Below are 22,848 nucleotides of genomic sequence, written 5' to 3' on the forward strand. Positions count from 1 at the left end.
TAACAATCTAACATAAATTCTTGTAATTGATGCAGTTGGGTGTTCAATTACATTTGCTTCTGAATGAAAATGAACATGTTCATTTAAATAATTCTGATTTGGTAGCCACCTCGAGTAAGTGGAAACAACTGATAAAGTACTTACCTTACTCTCTGTTTCTTTTCCTTCTGTTTTAGCATTTTGTCTTCCTTCTCTGGTAGTTTTTTGTTTGTTGTTTTTCAAGTCTATTTCTGTCAAGGCTTTATTTATTTAGTTATTTTGTTTGTTTTAAAGCATCTGTCTCTTTTCTATCTGGATATATATATATATATGTATATACACACATACACACACACACACACTCACATACACATACATACATATATCTATTAGCTATATATTTTCTTCCTGCCGTCCTTAAAAAAGAAACCCTACCTACCTGGCTTTAGAGCAAGAAATTATCTGATTGAATTTTAGCAGTTTCTTTTAAAAGAAATTCTTCTTAATGATGTAAACAGGAAAATTTTAGTTTGGAAGACTAAAAATTATTCATGTATGTATATGGGGAATCTGTTATTAGTCAAGTTTATGTCTTTTATTTCCTAAAATCATTCTGTATATGATTCTTAAATATATATATATATATTTGTATTATTTCCATGGAAATTTCTGGATCATTTCCAAAGAACTTCCTTAGAAGGTATTGTCTGTGGCAGAGTGCGACTTCTTAAACTGATGATTTGGATGCCCTTGCATGTATTAGGTTCTTTCTGACCTAAACTGAAAAGAATTATACTGTAGGGATATTACCTGCTGTATTGATTCTTGATATGTATACACATATCTAATCCAGAAAAGGTACAGAATTTTTAATGTATTCCTGTGTCTCTTCAATTTTCTGTTAACCCAGGTCCTCTGACTTTAATTGATCAAGATGTTTTGTTTTTCTCCTTCCCATATTTATGATAGGTGGAGGAGTTACTGATGGCCATGGAGAAAGTAAAGCAGGAACTAGAATCCATGAAAGCAAAGCTGTCCTCTACCCAGCAGTCTCTGGCAGAAAAGGAAACGCACTTGACTAATCTTCGGGCAGAGAGAAGGAAACACTTAGAGGAAGTTCTGGAGATGAAGTAAGTGTTTGTAGTCTTATTCTTCAAGCACATGCTTAGTGGAAATACCTTTTTTCCCTGCATTCATCTTCTGGCTCTGTTTATTACCACAACACACTTACTTAATTTTAATGCTAACTTGTATTTCTCACTCTCTACAATAAATTTGGTCAAAGGTAGAACAAATCCTGCTCAAATAGAAAGGTGAAACCTTGTCTCTACTGAAAATAAAAGAAATTAGCCAGGCGTGGTGGCATGCACCTATAATCCCAGCTACTCAGGAGGCTGAAACAGGGGAATTGCTTGAACTGGGAAAGTGGAGGTTGCCGTGAGCTGAGATTGCACCATTGCATTCCAGCCTGGGCAACAGGGTGAGACTCCATCTCCAAAAAAAAAAAAAGAAATATATGTGACTCCTCTTTAATAAATTTCAGGTCTTCTGATATACACGTATCTGTGTATAATTACCTCTCTGAAATTCCTAAGATCTTCTGGAAAGTTCAGGCAAAATGGTGAACTTACTGGGGAAGAGGGCTGTTTGTTCTGAGGTCGTAAGAAGACTAGGCAATTTTTAAACACATTTTTTATTGTAACTATTTCCAAAGATACACACAAGTAGAGAGAATGAACTCCCATATACCTATCTCTGAGATTCAGCAGTTAACATTTTGCCACACTGGAAGCAAATTTTTAGAAAATTGTCACTTTTAGCAAAACTTTGCTATACAACATTTTCCTACTTCCCCCACATTTTATAGGTTGCTGAGACTATAATCTGTTGTGAAGGATGTATACATTTGATCATACATAATAGATGTTTCTTTTTCTTCTCAGTGACCTTCTGTTTAAAACAAACATGCCTCTTTTGAATATCCAGTTGTACTCTCTTATTTGCCATTCGTAAAACTTCCCCTTACCTAAAGGCCCTACTCTTATTTTACTGAAACCAGGTCTATCCTGGGATCCCTCAGCTTTGTTATGTCAGCACTATCTTTATTTTTGTTGTCTTCTTTTCTGTCTCAGAGGAGAGGTTTTTTTCTTCTTCATAAGGCCAGATTCTTCTGTCACAGATTTTAAGTTCCCACCTGAGCAGCTTTTCACTGTCAGTATCTCTCTCACATAATCCTTGCTCACTTCTCTTCATAAATACACAGTCTGTCTTTGGCCTAAAATAAATTTTTTCACTCCAGTAGTGCTGTAAACTGACATCAGTTTACTTTTCTGCTACGAGCTGTCAATAAACTTTGAATACCTGAATAATAGAGCAGTAGAGGATCTCGCCATGATACTCTGTTCATGAATTCTCATGGGACACGATGATTGTGATATTGTGACTGCAGCCTAAGAATGTTGATGTGTCCTCTGTGCGTACAGGTTCCTGGGCTACAGGGCAAGGCTAAGAGATTCTTTCCTTTTAGAAAAGCATTGCCGGTAATATGTCTTGGCAGTAATGAGTAAGTGAAGCCAGAAGTGGATTGTTATACGGGAGAATTCGGAGACGTTAGAGTTCTGCGTAGCATCATGAGAAAAAAGCTTGCAAATTTCAGAGGAGAAAAGAAAGTCCTCCCTATGACTATTGGCAGTGACACTAGATTCCTCACTCTGTAGTCATTGCAGGATCCTCCATATTTTAAAGGTTTAAAATATTCATTTATTGATAATTGAACAAGCAAAAAGACTTCTCTTCCTAGAGTTCTCTACTTAGAGAACTTAAGAGGTAGAAATATGAGGGGAATGAAATGTGCAGGGAGACTGAAATATGCATATGTGTGACTCTGGATCTAGAATAAGAAATAGTCTTCCCTGAGGAAAAGGTAGTTGGCCCTTTTGTATAGAAAATTCTTCAGCAAAGCACTAGAATAGCCTTGTTTTCTAGAATAATCCTGACCTCATCAAGCCAAGAGAAATGAATTAATAGTTATTTTCCATTTCTAGCATATATTATTGTAATTTTTGAACGTCTGTTACAGATAAATGGTGACCATGAGTTTGGGGAAACGTAAAACGGTTCACTTGGTAGCCTGCCAGTGGTGCATTAGAAACATTTGTGTTGGTTAGTCAGCCCTGAAGAGAAGGAACATTTTTACTGGCAGATCCACAGTGGTTCTTTTCCTTATGCTGTGGTTTTGTTAACCATTACTTTTTTATTCCACTTTTATGTTAGCCTTTTTCCCTTAAGAAAGAAGGATAAAAGGGAGCAGGGGAAAAATAATAAAATAACAACTCTAATAACTGTAATAAATTTTAAGTATCAGTTAAGGTCATGAGGTTCACCATTAAGAATTCTAGATGAGCTAGTTCATTTGACACTGCCCTGCATCCAAACTCCTCCTGCAGTCCCACCCTATATTAGCATTCAGAATAAAGTTTACAAGATCCATTTTGTATTTTTAATAAAATTTTTATTAAGCTATGAATTTGACTGCCCTGAAAACTGGTTTGTTCAGGGAAGGGGTGATAGAGCTCTTTGGCTTCACTGAGAGTTGAGAGCTATTCAATAGGTAACCTTCTATATGCAGGCAGTTCCTATATGACTTCATTCAAAGAATGAAACAAATGAGTAAGAGTTAAACAAATCATTATACTGATTGGGAGCTTAAAAATAAATAAATATCATTTAAAAGGTAATGTCAACACAGATGAAAAAGGAAAAATATTAGAATCTCCTGGACTGACTAGACAGACATGTTTAGAAGACTGGTCTTCTCTGGAAACAAGTAAAGCTGGCACAGAAATCCAAATATCTGTGTGTTAAATTATATACTCATTAGATGCTTTTTGGCTAAGAAAAGGTCTCCCACATCCAGAGAATACTTTTCCTATGTACCTAAGAACAGTCCAGTACTCTCATCTGAATTCTGACATTTAAAATATTTTTGACTGTTAGGAGAGAAAAGTAGAGTACAATTACGATTAAGAGAGCTATTAACAGGCTGGGGCGGTGGCTTATGCCTATAATCCCAGTACTTTGGAAGGCCGCGGATTACCCGAGGTCAGGAGTTCGAGACCAGCCTGGCCAACATGGTGAAACCCCATCTCTACTAAAAATACAAAATTGGCCAGGCATGGTGGCAGGCACTTGTAGTCCTAGCTACTCAGGAGGCTGAGGCAGGAGATCTCTTGAACCTGGGAGGCAGAGGTTGCCGTGACCCAAGATCATGTCACTGTACCCCAGCTCAGGTGACAGAGCGAGACTCCATCTCCAAAAAAGAAAGAAAGAAACAGAGCTGTAAAACGTAGCTACTGGAAAATGTTCAGGCTATTTGGGAAGAGTTATAGTTGGGTGATCACTCTGTTATGCTTCAAATAATTAAAATGAAACTTATTTTGAGTTTTTTTATCTTCTGATATCCTGTAGTATTTTATTTAAAAAATTTTTGGCCAGGTGTGGTGGCTCATACCTGTAATCCCACCACTTCAGGAGGCGGAGGCCGGTGGATCACCTGAGGTCAGGAGTTTGAGACCTTCCTGGCCAAAATGGTGAAACCCTGTCTCTACTAAAAAATACAAAAAATTAACCAGGCTTGGTGGCATGCACCTGTAATCCCAGCTACTCGGGAGGCTGAGGCAGGAGAATCACTTGAAACCAAGAGGCAGAAGTTGCAGTGAGTCAAGATCGCACCATTGCACTTCAGCCTATGCAACAAGAGTGAAACTCTATCTCAAAAAAAAAAAAAAATTTGTAGGGTTGCTGACATTCAAAAAAAATCTCATTGGGGATTTATGACATAGTATTCCAGATTAGCCACAAAATTGTAAATAGTTATTCAAATTATATCCTAGTAACAATTTATGGGGGAAATAAAAGTGAAAATGCATTCTGAGTTATATAAGAGCATGTAAACTCATTACAAAGCCATATTTATTTATACTTCCACCAAAAGACATCTTTTTAAGTCCCAAGACATATGATAAAGAACTTTTAGTGGACTTTTTTCTAGCATTTTTCACAGTAGGCTAGCATTTTTTCTAGCATTTTTCACAGTAGGCTAGAATACTAAGGTTAAATATTCTGTAGGAAACCCACATAAATTAATATAAAATTATTTTATACTTGAAAAAGAAAACAAAATATATTGTAAGTATAGCTCTAAACAAATAGCATGATTAGATCTGGGCTAGTTAAAATTATAAAACAAAGTTTATATCTACAATCAACTATCCCTTGGGACTCCTCAGTTTTGCTGAACTCTCTCATTCTGCTCCTCTTTTTTCTGCCCTGATACTCAGTGCTCTTATGTGGCCCACCCTATAGAAATTTTTTTACTTTCTTGTGACCTGGACTGGAATAAATTACAAATAACCTTAAAGGTTCCTTGCCTTTCTTCTTCTTCTTCTTTAAATTTTAAACTTAATCCACATTTTACCTTTTTAAGGTCAGACATAACTTCCAAATAGAAGAAACCACATTTAAAAAAAAAAATACATGCTTCCTAATGTTCTTTTTTTTTGGGGGGGGGGTGCGGACAGAACCTCACTCTGTCACCCAGGCTGGAGTGCAATGGCACGATCTCTGCTCACTGTAACCTCTGAGTTCAAGCGATTCTCCTGCCTCAGCCTCCTGAGTAGTTGGAATTACAGGTGTGTGCCACCATGCCTGGCTAAATTCTTATATTTTTAGTAGAGATGGGGTTTCACCATGTTGTCAGGCTGGTCTTGAACTCCTGACCTTGTGATCTGCCCACCTCAGCCTCTTAAAGTGCTGGGATTACAGGCATGTGTTACCACGTCTGGTCCCTAATGATATTTTTATGTAAAAAACCTCAAGTGGCTAGAATAAGGTCTAAATAGCAAATAAAGAACTAAACTTTTCAGATAAAGGTCCCCAAAGTCCCTTTTGTTTTCAGCTTTCAAAATTCTTTCTCTCCCTCTGTCAATATATGGTTCACATGTAAAAATGTGCTTACCTGTGTAGGGATGAAATGAAGAATGTCTGTCATCTCCTCTTCGCAAGAGGAAGCAAGTGAGATTATTGTCCTACTTTTTCCTTATCTTTTCCTTTTTTCTCTGCTGGAGTTACAGGGTCAACCTTGATTCCTTTTGTTAAATATAAGTGAATAATTTAAAAGGTTAATTATCACTGTAGATAACCTGATGCCTTAACCTAATTGCAGTACCCATTTGAAGAAAATCTAATATATAATTTACCAGTATGGCAGGTTTTTTTTGTTTTGTTTGAATTTTTGGTGGATTTTTTTTTTTTAATTTTCTTTTTAGGACCATCTTTTTTGTTGTCCTTCAGTGTGTATCCTATAGGTAGCTACTCACTCTGCAAATAGGTAAAACTCCCTCGAGCCATGAATGTCAAAGATAGTAATCTATCCATTTAATCATGAGCTTTTCTTTCAGAGGTTACCGAAGGAAAGAGTATTATTAGAAGATGCTCTGTGTAGCAAAGAATGTGCTTATATTTTGAGCGAGTTTACTTACCTGTAAAACAGGTGTAATCATACTTAGGCCCACCTCATGAAGTCGTTGTAAGGATCAAATGAGACAATAAAAATATGTTGAGGTTAGTAAAGCTGAATGTTTGCAAAGCATGATGTTTGCAACTGAAAATCCAATTTGTACCTTTTTACTTTCACCTGGAGAAACCACTTAACTTTTCAGGTTTGCAGTTTTCTCACTCAGATTTAAAAGGGTTTCCTAAATCTCTAAGATCCCCCATTGATTTAAAAATTGTGTACTTCTTTGGCCAGATGACCTACTGAGGTCTGATGATTCTGTAGTTGTAAATGTCCTGAGTAAAACAGGGAAATAATTCATATATAAACAGTATACTGAGGAGAAGTTGGAGGCCAGATATCATGATTCCTGGCCGAGGACTAGGCTACATGTTCACTGAATGTGACTGCCAAAGGCTTGCCAGAAGAGATTAGATACTACAGAAGGAGAATGGAATTGTAATATTAGAGATAGCACAGTGGAGGAATTTGGAGTTCTAGCACAGTCAGCATGGAGAAATCCTTGTTAGCACTCCATTTATCTGGCTGAGATAACAAAAAAGATAGATTTTAGGAACAAGGACCGTGATCCAGTATAAAGCCTTCTCTAGATCCAGGCTAAGACAAGTAAAACATGGCCCCAAGTAGGTCTTACAGGGTAGACTGAATTTGGAGGATGAGTCTTACCAAGATAGAGAAGCCTGGGAAATATAGCATATCAAAGATTAAATCCAAACCTATACAAGTTCAAGGAGTCAACTATAAACTGACTTATATACTAGAATATAAATCACTGCTCCTTAGAAGAAATTAGCAGAACCATATTTGCAATATATCCCATATTAAACTTTTTAAAATTGCCAGACATGCAAAGAATCAGGAACATACAATCTCTAGTGTAGAAAAGGAGCATGCACCTCGGAGGAGTCCTACTTGGTTTAACAGAAGAAAACCTAAATTGACCCTTATAAATATGCATCAAAGAATTAAAGAAAAATCTCATGTTGATGATGAAATAGATAGGAAATCTCGACAGAGAAAGGAAAACTCTTTAAAAATGAAAATTTGGCATAGTGAACTTGTCTCTACAAAAGTTGTTTTAAAAATCAGCCAGGTGTGGTGGTGCACACCTATATAGTCCCAGCTAGTTGGGAGGGTGAAGTGGGAGGATTGCTTGAGTCTGGGAGATCAAGGCTGCAATGAGGTTTGATTGCGCCACTGTACTCCAGCCTGGGCAACAAAACGAGACCCTGTCTCAAAAAAATAATTTTAAAAATGGAAATTTGATAATTGAAACAAATGGAAATTTAATGGATAGTCTTAATGGCAAATTAGAGCTGTCAAAGGGTCAGTGAACTTCAAAATAGATGAATTGAAATTACTCAATCTGTAGAACAGGGAGTAAAAGGATTTTTAGAAAATTAACAGAGCCTCAGTGACATGTAGGACAATTTCAAATGGGTTAACATCCATGTGACTGGAACTCTAGAAGGATAAAAGAGTGAGAATGAAGCAGATAAAAGATTTTTTAATGGCCAAAATATTTCTCTAATTTAATTTGAATCCATAAATCTTTGATTTACAAATCTCAGAAACTAAGTGAAACCAAACAGGATTAAAAAAAAAGAAATCACAACTAGAAACATCCAGTTGCTGAAAACAAAATATGCAGAGAAAAATAAAAGCAGCCTAAGAAAAAAAGCACAGCACATAAAGGGAAACTGTGATAGCTGAGTCCCTGTCAGAAACAGTGAGGACCTGAAGAAAATGGAACTTCTTTTAGGGTTTTGTTTTAGGCTGAAAAAAATATTGTTAGCCTAAAATTTTGTAACCAAAGAAAAAGATCCTTTAAAAACTAGGATTAAAGACAATTTTATATAAACAAATATGAAAAGAATTTATAAAGTACTCAACAAGAAAGGCTATTGGGTGTTCTTCAAGCTGAAGGGAGATGAATCCAGATGGGAGCATGAATATATAGAAAGGAATGAAGAATACCAGACATGGGCTAGCACTGTGGCTCATGCCTATAATCTCAACACTTTGGGAAGCCAAGATGGGAGGATCACTTGGGTCCAGGAGTTTGAGACCAGGAGTTGACGAAACCCTGTCTCTACCAAAAAAAAAAAAAAAAAAATAGCTGAGGATGGTGGCTTATGCCTGTAGTTCCAGTTACCTGGGAGGCTGAAATTGAAGATTCTTGGGCCCAGGAGATGGAGGCTGTAGTGAGCCAAGATCACACCACTGCACTCCAGCCTGGGTGATAGAGTGAGACTATGTTCTCCACCCAGAAAAAGAAAAGAAACACCAGACATGGTAAATAAGTTGATACATATAGAAAATGTATTTTTTCTTCTCGAAATTTCCTTGAAAGACGACTAACTATTTAAAGCAAAAATAGCATGATGAGCATTTGTAATGTGTGTAAAAGTGAAATATAGGACAATGGTATCCCAAAATATTAGGAGGTAGAATTGTATTGTAAGGTTGTTGTTACATTTGTGAAGCAGAAACTTTGAAGTGTTGGCTTGGCATGGTGTCTCATGCCTGTGATTTTAGTGCTTTGGGAAGCTGAGACTGGAGGATCACTTGAACCTAGGAATTTGAGTTTTCAGTGAGCTATGTTTGTGCCGCTGCACAGTAGCCTGGGTGACAGAGTAAAACCCTGTTTCTGACATAAAAAAAATATATATGAAGTGTTAGATTTGAAGTAGTACAGTTTCTAATCTAAATAGACTTTGATAATGTGCATATTGTTAGCTATAGAACAACTACCAAAATAATAACAACAAAATTTTTTTAAACCCTGAAGAGCAGCCAGGCATGATGGCTCATGCCTATAATCTCAGCACCTCAGGAGGCCTAGGCAGGTGGATCACTTGAGGTCAGGAATTTGAGACCCACCTGGACAACATGTTGAAACGCCATTTCTACTAAAAATACAAACATTAGCTGGGCATGTTGGCGGGCACCTGTTATACCAGCTACTCAGGAGTCTGAGGCAGAAGAATCACTTAAAGCTGGGAGGCAGAAGTTGCAGTGAGCCAAGATGGTACCACTGCACTCCAGCCTGGGCAACAGAACGAGACTGTGTCACCAAAAAGAAAAACCTGAAGAGCTAATAGAGGAAATAAAATGTAATGCTAAAAATTATTTCATTTACCCAACTGATAGAGACAGAAAAGGAACAACAAATGAAACAATAACAGGATCAACAAATAGATGACGTAAATTCAGCCATATCAATATTTATGGCAAAATGAAATACACTAACACACCAAGTAAAGGGTGGAGATATTAGAATGGGTTTATTAGGGAAAAAAGCAAAGCTCAACTCTATGCTGTATATAAGACCTATACTACCATAAACACTGGCTGGAATTAAAGAATGGAAAAAGGTAGTTCTTAGAAATAATAATGATAAGAAACCTGGCATAGGTATATTAATATTAGACAAAGGAGACTTCTAGACAAAGAGTATTCCCAGAGATAAAAAACGTATCATAAAGATAAAGGGGACAACACATCCAAAAGACATAATAATCCTTATTAAATATATAATAAAGCTTCAAAATTCATGAAGGACAGACTGACGACTAAGGTAAAACAAATCTGTGGTCATCATCAGTGAGGATTTTGAGCTCCATTTCTTGGAAATTGATAGAATTAGTAAACAAAAGCAATCTGAAATATAGAAGATCTTAAGACTGTTAACTTATTTAACATTTATAGAATACTACTTCTAACAACTGAAGAATATATATGTTTTAAAGTGCATATGGAAGTTTCACCAATATAGACCATATGCTGGGCCTTAAAATTAAAAATAAGTCTCAGTAAATTTCAGAAGACTGAGATATGTCAAAGTTGTTCTCTAACCATAGTAGAATTCAGTTAGAAGTTAATAAGATACTTAGAGAATTTCTCAAATGTTTGGAAATTAGATAACATAATTCTAAATACTATGGCTCAGAGAAGAAGTCATAAGGAGTATTAGGAATCATTTTGAACTGAATGAAAATTCAAATCTGAAATTTTGTATTTTGCAGTTGAAGTGGTTAGAATGAAATTTTTACCCTTAAATACCTACATTAGAAAAGAAGAAAAGTTGAATTTCAGTGATCTTAGTTTTTACACTAAGATACCAGAAAAAGAAGCAGAGTAAACCACAGCAAATAGGATAACAGAAATAGTGAAGATAACAGAAATCAAACACACAGAAGACAGAGAATCAACACAGAAAATTCACAAAATTCGTAACCGTTTTTCTTCAAAGAATTTAAAAAATTGATTAACTCCCTAATAAACGGATCAAGGGAAAAAGGAAGGTACATGAATTGTCAATACGTGGAATGAGAGAGAGGTTATTATTCCAGTTTCTAAAGACACTTAAAAAGGAGTAAGAGAATACGTTGAGCAACTATATGCCAATAAATTTAATGAATAGACAGATTCTTTGAAAAATATAATTTGTTAAACTGGCTTAAGAAGGAATAGATAATTGGGCAGGGCTTTATCTATTAAAGAAATTGAATTTGTCATACGGAACCAAAGAAGACCCCCCGAATATCCACGGCAATCCTGAGCAAAAAGAACAAAGCTAGAGGCATCACGCTACCTGACTTCAAACTATATACTATAGGACTACAGTAACCAAAGCACCATGGTAGGGGTAGTAAAACAGATGCAACGAGCAAAGGAACAGAATAGAGAACCAAGAAATAAGGCGGCACACCTATAACTATCTGCTCTTCCACCAACCTGACAAAGGCAGTCAGGGAAAGGATTCCTTATTTAATAAATGGTCCTGTGATAACTGGCTAGCCATATGCAGAAGATTAAAACTGGACTCTTTCTTTATACCATATACAAAAATCGACTCGATGGATTAAAGACTTAAATGTAAAACCCAAAACTATAAAAACTCTGAAATACAACCTAGGTAATACCATGGGCGCAGGCAAGGATTTCCTGACAAAGACGCCAAAAGCTGTTGCAACAAAAGCAAAGATTGACTAATGAGATCTAATTAAATTAAGAGATTCTGGACAGCAAAACAAACTATCAACAAAGTAAACAGACACCCTACAGAATGGGGGTTAATTTTTCCAAACTATGTGACAAAGGTTTAATATCCAGCATCCATAGGGAATTTAAACAAATTTACAAGAAAAAAAACCCTTAAAAAGTAGGTAAAGGACATGAACAGATACTTTTCAAAAGAAGACATACAGGAGTCCGCCAAGATGGCCAAATAGGAACAGCTCCAGAGCACAGTTCCCAGCAAGAGCAATGCAGAAGGTGAGTGAGCTTTGCATTGCCAATGAAGGTACCAGGTTTATCTCAACAGGACTGGTTAGACAGTACGTGTAGCCCAAGGAGGGCAAACTGAGGCAGGGTGGGACACACTGCCTCAGCTGGGAAGTGCAACTAGCCGGAGAACCCCCCAACCCCCCCCCAACAGAAGACATCAGGGACTTTTCCAGCCACTCCGGCATGCCTGTTCAGATTTTGTGCTTCTCCTGTAATCTTTATAGCCCACAGACCAGGAGATTTCCACCGGGTAGATAAGAGCCACAGGTTTCCAGCACAGAGCTGTCATTTCAGCCAGCACTGCGGGTTTTCAGCACAAATCTGGGTGGCCGTTGTGGTTAGGGCCTGGAACGCCTGTGAGACAGAGTCTCCCGCTCCCTTGAAATAAGGGTAGGGAGCCAAGTGATCTGATTCCATGGCTCCCAACCCAACAAAGACTGGGAAACTGATGCCCTCTGGCTTGAGAGTTTCACAGCCAGCACAACAGCTTGAGCTCAGTCCTGGACAGTTGAGCTCCGTGTAGGGAAGGGCATTCACCGTTGCCGAGGCAATTCTAACTTTCTTTGCCTTTCTAAACAAAAGTACAAGGAAGTTTACCTGGAGCCCCTTGCAGCTCAGCAACGCCTCTACAGGCAGACTGTGACTAGACACCGTCCTTGTGGGCAAGGCATGTCAGGGACTTATAAATAAAACCTCACCTTACCAGGACAGAGCACCTGGGAAAAAAGGCGGTTGTGAGTTCTGCTGCAGCAGATTTAAAAGTCCCTGCCCAGCAGCCCTATAGGGAACAACGGGGCTCCCCGTACAACACTTGAGCTCTGATAAGGGACAGACTGCCTCCTCAAGTGGCTTCCTGACCCCTGTATATCCAAAAAGACACCTCATACAGGAGAGCTCTGGATGACATCTGGCAGGTACCCTTCTGGGACAAAGCTACCGAAGGAAAGAACAGGCAGGAATCCTTGCTGTTCTGCAGCCCCTGTGGGTGATTCCCAGGCAATCAGGGTCTGGAGTGGACTTCCAGCAGTCCTGCAGCACAGGGGCCTGTTAGAGGGAAAACTAAAAAACAGAAAGAAATAGCTTCAGCATGAACAGAAAGGATGTCCACTCAGAGATGCCATCTGAAAGTCACCAACTTCAAAGACCAACGGTAGATAAATCCACAGAGATGGGAAGAAACTAGCACAAAAATGATGAATCGCCAAAACCCAGAATACCTCTCCTCCTCCAAGGGATCACAACGCTTCACCAGCAAGGGAACAAAACTGGATGGAGAATGAGTTTGACAGATTGACAGAAGCGGGCTTCAGAAGGTGGGTAATAAAATCCTCTGAGCTAAAGGAACATTTTCTAACCCAATGCAAAGAAATTAACTTTAAAAAAAAGGTTAGATGAAATTCTAATGAGAATAATCAGCTTAGAGAAGAGCATAAACGACTTGAACTTAAAAACACAGCACGAGAACTTTGCGAAGCATACACAAGTTTCATTAGCCAAATTGATCAAGCCTAAGAAAGGATATCAGAGATTGAAGATCAACTTAATGAAATAAAACGAGAAGGCAAGATTAGAGAACAAAGAGTGAAAAAAAATGAACAAAGCAAATATGGGATTATATGAAAAGACCTAATTGACATTTGATCAGTATACCTGAATGTGAGCGGGAGAATGAATCCAAGCTGGAAAACACTCTTCAGGATATTATCCAAGAGAACTTCCCCAACCTAGCAAGGCAGGCCAACATTCAAATCCAGGAAATACAGAGAACACCACAAAAATATTCCTCAAGAAGAGCAACCCCAAGGCACATAGTCATTCAGATACACCAGAGTTGAAATGAAGGAAAAACTGCTAAGGGCAGCCAGAGGGAAAGGCTGGGTTACTCACAAAGGGAGGCCAATCAGACTCACAGTGAATCTCTTGGCAGAAACCCTACAAACCAGAAGAGAGTGGGGCCCAATATTCAGCATCCTTAAAGAAAAGAACTTTCAACCTAGAATTTCATATCCAGCTAAACTAAGCTTCATAAGTGAAGGACAAATAAAATTCTTTACAGACAAACAATTGCTGAGAGATTTCATCACCACCAGGCCTACCTTACAAGAGCTCCTGAAGGAAGCACTAAACATGGAAAGGAACAACTGGTATCAGTCACTGCAAAAACACCAAATGGTAAAGACCATCAACACAATGAAGAAACTGCATCAACTAACAGGCAAAACCACCAGTTAGTACCAAAATGGCAGGATCGAATTCACACATAACAGTATTAACCCTATATGTAAATGGGCTAAATGCCCCAATCAAAAGACATAGACTGGTAAATTGGATAAACAGTCAAGACCCGTTGGTATGATGTATTCATGAGACCCATCTCAAGTGCAAAGACACACATAGACTCAAAATAAAGGGATGGAAGAAAATTTACCAAGCAAATGGTTAGCAAAAGAAAACAGGAGTTGCAATCCTAGTCTCTAATAAAACAGACTTTAAACCAACAATGATCAAAAGAGACAAAGAAGGGCATTACATAATGGTAAAGGATCAATGCAACAAGAAAAGTTAACTATCCTAAATATATATGCATCCAATACAGGAGCACCCAGATTGATAAAGCAAGTTCTTAACAACCTACTAAGAGACTTAGACTCCCACATAATAATAATGGGAGACTTTGACACTCCACTGTCAATACTAGACAGATCAACGAGACAGAAAATTAGCAAAGATATCTAGGACTTAAACTCAAATCTGGAAAAAGCAGACCTAAGAGACATATACAGAACTCTCCACAACAAATTTACAGAATATATATTCTTCTCAGTACCAGATAGCACTTACTCTAAAATTGACCACATAATTGGAAGCAAATCACTCCTCAGCAAATGCAAAAGAACGGAAATCATAACAGTCTCTCAGACCACAGTGCAATCAAATTAGAACTCAGGATGAAGAAACTCACTCAAAACTGCACAACTACATGGAAATGGAACAACCTGCTCCTGAATGACTACTGGATAAAGAAAGAAATTAAGGCAGAAATAAAGATGTTCTTCGAAACCAATGAGAATGAAGACAAAATATACCAGAATCTCTGGGGCACATTTAAAGCAGTGTCTAGAGGGAAATTTATAGCACTAAATGCCCACATAAGAAGTGAGAAAAGATCTAAAATTGACACCCCCTTGTCACAATTAAAAGAACTAGAGGAGCAAGATCAAACAAATAGAAAAGCTAGTAGAAGACAAGAAATAACTAAGATCAGAGCAGAACTGAAGGAGATAGAGACACAAAAAAACCCTTCAAAAAATTAAGAAATCTAGGAGCTGGTTTTCTGAAAAGATGAACAAAATAGACTGCTAGCCAGACTAATAAAATAGAAAAACCAAATAGCTGCAATAAAAAATGATAAAAGGGATATCCCCACTGATCCCACAGAAATACAAACTACCATCAGAAACACTGTGCACATAAACCTGTAAATCTAAAAAGAAATGGATAAATTCCTGGACACTTACACCCTCCCAAGACTAACACAGGAAGAAGTTCAATCCCTGAATAGACCAATAACAAAGTCTAAAGTTGAGGCAGCAGTTAATAGCCTACCAACCAAAAAAAGTCCAGGTCCCGACAGGTTAACAGCCAAATTCTACCAGATGTACAAAGAAGAGATGGTACCATTCCTTCTGAAACTAATCCAGACAATACGAAAAGAGGGAATCCTCCCTAACTCATTTTATGAGACCAACATCATCCTGATACAAAACCTGGCAGAGACAAATGAAAAAAGAAAATTTCAGGCCAATATCCATGATCAGCATCGATGCAAAAATGTTCAATAAAATTTTGGCAAACCGAATGCAACAGTACATCAAAAAGCTTATACATCATGATCAGGTAGGCATCATCCTTGGGATGCAACATACACAAATCTATAAATGTAATCCATCACATAAAAAGAATGAAAGACAATAACCACGATTATCTCAATAGATGCAGCGAAGGCCTTTGATAAAATTCAGCAGCCCTTTATGCTAAAAACTCTCAATAAACTAGGTATCGATAGAATGTATCTCAAAATAATAAAAGCTATTTATGACAAACTCACAGCCAATATCATACTGAATGGGCAAAAACTGGAAGCATTTCCTTTGAAATCTGGCACTAGACAAGGATACCCTCTCTCACCATTCCTATTCAACATAGTATTGGAAGTTGTAGCTAGAGCAATCAGGCAAGAAAAATAAATAAAGGGTATTCAATCAGGAAAGGAGGAAGTAAAACTGTCTCTATTTGCGGACAGCAAGCTTATATATTTAGAAGACCCCATTGTCTCAGCCCAAAATATCCTTAAGATGATATGCAACTTCAGCAAAGTCTCAGGATACAAAATCTATGTGCAGAAATCACAAGCATTCCTATATACCAATAACAGACAAACAGAACCAAATCATGAGCGAACTCCCATTCACAATTGCCACAAAGAGAATAAAATACCTAGGAATACAGCTAACAAAGGATGTGAAGGACCTCTTCAAGGAGAACTACAAACCACTGCTCAAGGAAATAAGAGAGGACACAAACAGATGGAAAAACATTCCATGCTCATGGTTAGGCAGAATCAATATTGTGAAAATGGCCATACTGCCCAAAGTAATTTATCGATTCATCACTATCCCCATCAAGCTATCATTGACCTTCTCCACAGAACTGGAAAAAAAACACTTTAAACTTCATATGGAACCAAAAAAGAGCCCACATAGCCAAGAGAAATCCTGAGCAAAAAAAAAACAAAGCTGGAGGCATCATGCTACCTGACTTCAAATTGTACTACAAGGCTACAGTAATCAAAACAGCATGGTACTGGTACTGAAACAGAGATATAGACCAATGGAACAGAACAGAGGCCTCGGAGGCAATGCCACACATCTACAACCATCTGATCTTTGACAAACCTGACAAAAGCAATGGGGAAAGGGTTTCCTGTTTAATAAATCATGCTGAGAAAACTGGCTAGCCATGTGCAGAAAGCTGAAACTGGACCGCTTCCTGACACCTTATACAAAAATTAACTCCAGATGGACTAAAGATTTAAACAAAAGATCTAACACCATAAAAACCCTAGAAGGAAACCTAGGCAATATCATTCAGGACATAGGCATAGGCAAGAACTTCATGACTAAAACACCAAAAGCAATGGCAACAAAAGCCAAAATAGACAAATGGGATCTAATTAAGAGCTTCTGCACAGCAAAAGAAACCGTCATTAGAGTGAACTGGCAACCAACAGAATGGGAAAAATTTTTTTGCAAGCTACCCATCTGACAAAGGACTAATACCCAGAATCTACAAGGAACTAAAACAAATTTACAAGAAAAAAACAACCCCATCAAAATGTGGGTGAACAATATGAACAGACACTTTTCAAAAGAAGACATTTATGTGGCCAGCAAACACATGAAAAAATGCTCATCATCACTGGTCATTAGAGAAATGCAAATCAAACTCACATTGAGATACCATCTCATGCCAGTTAGGATAGCAATCATTAAAAAAATCTGGAGACAACAGATGCTGGAGAAAATGTAGAGAAATAGGAATGCTTTTACACTGTTGATGGGAGTGTTAATTAGTGTAGCCATTGTGGAAGACACTGTGGTGATTCCTCAGTGATGTAGAAATAGAAGTGCCATTTGACCCAGGAATCCCATTACTGGCTCAAATGGTACTTCCAAAGGATTATAAATCATTCTATAATCCTTTATAATCATTATAATGATTATAAATCATTCCATTATAAAGACACATGCACACTTATATTCATTGCGGTACTGTTTACAATAGCAAAGACCTGGAACCAATCCAAATGCCCATCAATGATAGACTGGATAAAGAAAATGTGGCACATATACAGCATGGAATACTACGCAGACATAAAAAAAAGATGAAGTCATGTCCTTTGCAGGGACATAGGTGAATCTGGAAACCTTCATTCTCAGCAAACTGACACAAAAACAGAAAATCAAACACCGCATGTTCTAACTCATAGGTGGGTGTTGAACAATGAGAACACATGGACACAGGGAGGAGACTGGGGTCTGTTTGGGGGTTGGTGGTTAGGGGAGGGATAGCAGGGGGTGGGGAGATTTGAGAAGGATAACACTGGGAGAAATACCTAATGTAGGTGATGGGAGGATGGAGGCAGCAAACCACCATGGCATGTACATACCTATGTAACAATCCTGCAAGATCTGCACATGTACCCCAGAATTTAAAATGTAATACAAAATGAAGGAGACATACATGTGACCAATGAGCACATGAAAAAAAGCTCAGCATCACTGATTATTAGATAAATGCAAATCAAAACTACAGTGAGATACCATCTCATGTCAGTCAGAATGGCTATTACAAAGCCAAAAGGTAACAGATGCTGGTGCAGTTGCAGAGAAAAAGAAACACTTAAATCCTATTGGTGAGAGTATAAATTAGTTGAACCATTAAAAGACAATGTGGTGATTCCTCAAAGACCTAAAAACAGAAATACAATTCGATCCAGCAATCCCATTACTGGTATATACCCAGAGGAGTATCAATCATTCTATCCTATATATATCGTGGAATACTACTCAGCCATTAAAAGTAACAAAATAATGGTTTTTTTGCAGCAACTTGGATGGAGCAAGACGCCGTTATTCTAAGTGAAGTAACACAGGAGTTGAAAACCAAAAACCTTATGTCTTACTTGTAAGTGGGAGCTAAGCTATGAGTATGTAAAGGCATACAGAGTGATATAACTGACTTTAGAGACTCTGAGGGGGAGGATGAGAGATAAGATATGGATAAAATCTATATATTAGGTACCATGTATACTACTCCATTGATGGGTGCACTAAAATCTCAGAATTCACAGCTGTATAATTCATTCATGTAACGAAAAGCCACTCACACTCCAAAAGCTATTTGAAATAAGACACATATACACATATGTTCATTGCCGCACTGTTTGCAGTAACAAAGCTGTGAAATCAATCTAAATGCTTATCAGTGGTTGACTAGATAAAGGAAACGTAGTACCTATACACCATGGAATATTATGCAGCCATAAAAAAGAACAAGGATTTGTCTTTTGTAGGAACATGGATTGAGCTAGAGGCCGTTATCCTTAGCAAAGTAATGCAGGAACCAAAAACCAAATACCTCATGTTCTCACAAGTGGGAGCTAAATGATGGCAACACACGTACACATAAAGACGAACAACAGACACTGGGGCATATTAGAGGGTGGAGGGTAGAGGCTGGGAGAAGGGATAGGATCAGGAAGAATGATCATAGGTACTAGGCTTAATACCTGGACAACGAAATAATTTGTACAACAAGCCTTCATGACATAAGTTTACCTATATAACCTTCACATATGCCCCTGAACTTAAAATAAAAATTAAGAAGAAAATGAAAAAGAAATTGAATTCATAATCAAAAACATTCCTACAAGAAAACTCCAGGCCCAGATGGCTTTACTGTTGAATTCTACCAAATGTGTGAGCAAGATATAGAGAAACTCATTCATAAAATAAAAAAGGTATTAAAGAAATACTTCCCAAGTCAGCTTAGAATTGTGACCCTCATGCCTAAACTTGACAAAGACGTTACAAAAGAATAAATTACACATAAGTGTCACTCATGAACATTGGCATGAAAGTCCCTAACAAAGTCTTAGCAATTTGAATTCAAGATAAGAAAGCTAATATATCTCAGCTAGGTTGGCCTTATTTCCAGAATGCAGGGTTTGTTCAGTATTCACGAATTAATTCACTACCTGAACAAAATAAAGAAAAAAATCATTAGTCACTTGAGAACATTTGGAAGAGGCTTTTAATAAAAGGCAATACCCATTTGTGATAAAATATCTTAGCTGACTGGAGATAGAAGGTAATTCACCTCAATAAAGAGAATCACGAAAAACTTACAGCTAACATCATACCTAATGATGTAAGCTGAACCCTGAAGTTGAAAAAGAGATAAGGATGTCTACATTTACCCCCCTATTCAATACTAGTGATTTGAGAAAGGAAGGAGGGAGGGAGAAAAAAGTTCAAAAGAAAATTCTAAAACTGTATTTATTCATAAACATAGTTGTTTAGGGCATTTTAGGCATACTTTGGGGATACTGCAAGTTTTGTTCCAGACTACTGAAGTAAAGTGAATATTGTAATAAGGTGAGTCACACAAATTTATTAGTTTCCCAGTGCTTATAAAAGTTACACATAAGCAGGGTGCAGTGGGTCACGCCTGTAATCCAAGCACTTTGGAGTCACAGATGGTGGATTGCTTGAGCCCAGGAGTTCAGGACCAGCCTGGGCAACATAGGGAGACCCTGTTTCTACAAAAAAGAAGATAAAAAGCTGGACATGGTGGCACACACCAGTGGTCCCAGCTACTCAGGAGGGTGAGGTGGAAGAATTGCTTCAGCCCCGGAACTCGAGGCTGCAGTGAGTTGTGATCACGCCACCACACTCCAGCCTGGGTGATAAAGTGAGACCTGTCTCAAAAAGAAAAAGTTGTATGTACACTATGCTATAGTCTGTTAAGTGTGTAGTAGCACTGTGTCTAAAAAATGTTCATACTTTTAAAATACTTTAGAAAAATTCTTGTGATCATCTTGCATCTTCAGGGAGACATGACCTTTTTCTGGTGGAGGGTCTTGTCTATGTCTTGATGGCAGCTGACTGATAAGAGTGGTGGTTGCTGAAGGTTTGGATAGCTGTGGCAATTTCTTAAGACAGTAATAAAGTTGCCATATCAATGGACTTTTCCTTTCACAAAAGATTTCTCTGAAGCATGTGATACTGTTTGATAGCACTTTACCACAGAAGAACTTTTCAAAATTGAAGTCAATCCTCTCAATCTTGATGCTGCTTTACCAACTGTGTTTATGTAACATTCTGAATCCTTTGTTGTCATCTCAACAACGTTCATAGCATCTTCACTAGTAATAGATTCTGTCTCAAAATAAAACACTTATAAGAAGCATCCTCATCTATGCAAGATTTATTATGAGATTGTAGCAATTCAGTCTCATCCTCAGGCTCCACTTCTAGTTCTCTTGTTATTTCCATCACATCCAGTTACTTTCTTCACCGAAGTGTTGAACCCATCAAAGTTATCCATGAGGGTGGGAATCTGCTTCTTCCAGACTCTTATTGTTGATATTTTGACTTCTTTCCATGAGTCACAAATGTTCTTACTGGCATCAGGAATGGTGAATCTTTTCCAGAAGCTTTTCTGTTTACCCAACTCCATCAGAGGAATAACTGTCTATGGCTTCTGTGACCTTACAAATTGTATTCCTAAATAAGAATTTCAAAGTCAGAATACTCCTTGATCCATGGGCTGCAGAATGGATGTTGTGTTTGCAGGCATGAAAAAAAAACATGAATTTTCTTGTACGGCTCTGTCAGAGCTCTTGGGTTACCAGATGCATTATCAGTGAGCTGTGATATTTTGAAAGCAATCTTTTTTCTGAGGAGTAGGTCTCTGCGTGGGTTTAATACACTAAGTACACCATGTTGTAAACAGGTGGGCTGTGATCCAGGCTTCATTGTTCCAATTATAAAGCACAGGCAGAGTAGATTTACCATAATTCTTAAGGCTTCTAGTAGTTTCAGAATGATAAATAAACATTGACATCAGCTTTTAAGTTACCAGATGTATTAGCCCATAATAAGAATTTTAGCCTGTCCTTTGAAACTCTTTTGAAGGTGTGAAGCCAGGCATTGACTTCTCTTCTCTAGCTCTCAAAGTCCTAGATGGCATCTTCCAATATAAAGATGTTGCGTGTGCATTGAAAATCTATTGTTTAGATACCTTCATTGATTATCTTAGCTAGATCTTCTGGATAACTTGCTGCAGCTTATCCATTAGCACTTGCTGCTTCACCTTGCACTTTTATATTATGAAGATGGCTTCTTTCCTAAAGAAGAAGCTTCTGCTAGCTTCAAACCTTCTGCAACTTCTTCACCTCTCTTCCTCACATCTCAGCATTGTTGAGATGGCAACAAAGGATTTAGAATGTTACATAAACATAGTTGATAAAGCAGCATCAAGATTGAGAGGCCTGACTCCAGTTTTGAAAGAAGTTGTACTGTGGGTAAAATGCTATCAAACAGTATCACATGCTTCAGAGAAATGAAGAGTTAGAACCTTGCTCTGGATTAGGCTTTGGCTTAAGGAGATGTTGTGGCTGTTTTGATCTGCTATGCAGACTACTAAAATGTTTTCCTTATCAGCAATAAGGCTGTTCACTTTTTTTATTGTTCATGTGTTTCGTGGAGTAGCACTTTTGTTTCCCTTCAAGAATTTTTCCTTTGCATTTGCAACTTGACTGTTTTGTGCACGAGGCCTTGCTTTCCACTTATCTCTAGGCTTTAGATATGCCTTCCTCACTAACCTTAATCCTAGCTTTGATTTAAAGTGAGATACGTGTGACTGTTCCCTTTCACTTAAACACTTACAGGCCATTGTAGAGTTATTAATTGGATTAACTTCAAAATTATTGTGTCTCAGGGAATAGGGAAGCCTGAAGAGAAGGAGAGAGATGGGAGAATGGCCGATCAGTGAAGCAGTCAGAATATAAACAACATTTATTGATCAAGTTCGCTGTCTTATATGGGCATGGATTGTGGTACCCCCAAACAATTACAGTAGTAATATCAAAGATCACCAATCTCAGATTACTATAGCATATATAATAATAATGAAAAGTTTGAAATATTGCAAGAATCTCCACAATCTGACACAGGCACAAAAGCGAGCGCATGCTGTTGGGAAAATGGCCCTGATAGACTTGGTCGGTGCAGGGTTGCTACACATCTGCAGTTTGTAAAAATCACAATTTCTATGCAGCACAGTAAAGCAGAGCACAATAAAATGAGGTGGAGCTTCATATAAAAACCAGTTGTATTTCCATACACTAGTAACAAACCAGTGGAAACTGAAATCTT

The 22,848-nt window shown here is 37.8% G+C and overlaps 1 protein-coding gene across 32 annotated transcripts in view; it reads left to right on the forward strand.

The window, feature by feature from the left end:
* The window catches only part of ERC1 (ELKS/RAB6-interacting/CAST family member 1), a 518,863-nt gene that overhangs the window by 273,451 nt on the left and 222,564 nt on the right, over positions 1 to 22,848 (forward strand). For all 32 annotated transcript variants that reach the window (XR_013522487.1, XR_013522495.1, XR_013522490.1 and 29 more), the window contains one exon: positions 949 to 1,109. Coding sequence is in view for 16 of the 32 variants with exons in the window: in XM_078338382.1 (XP_078194508.1) it covers positions 949 to 1,109 (161 nt within the window). In the remaining 16 variants the exon portion in view is untranslated. The remainder of the gene's footprint in view (positions 1 to 948; positions 1,110 to 22,848) is intronic.

The sequence above is a fragment of the Callithrix jacchus genome, chromosome 9 (genome assembly GCF_049354715.1).
Source record: "Callithrix jacchus isolate 240 chromosome 9, calJac240_pri, whole genome shotgun sequence".
Taxonomy (NCBI): Eukaryota; Metazoa; Chordata; class Mammalia; order Primates; family Cebidae; genus Callithrix; species Callithrix jacchus.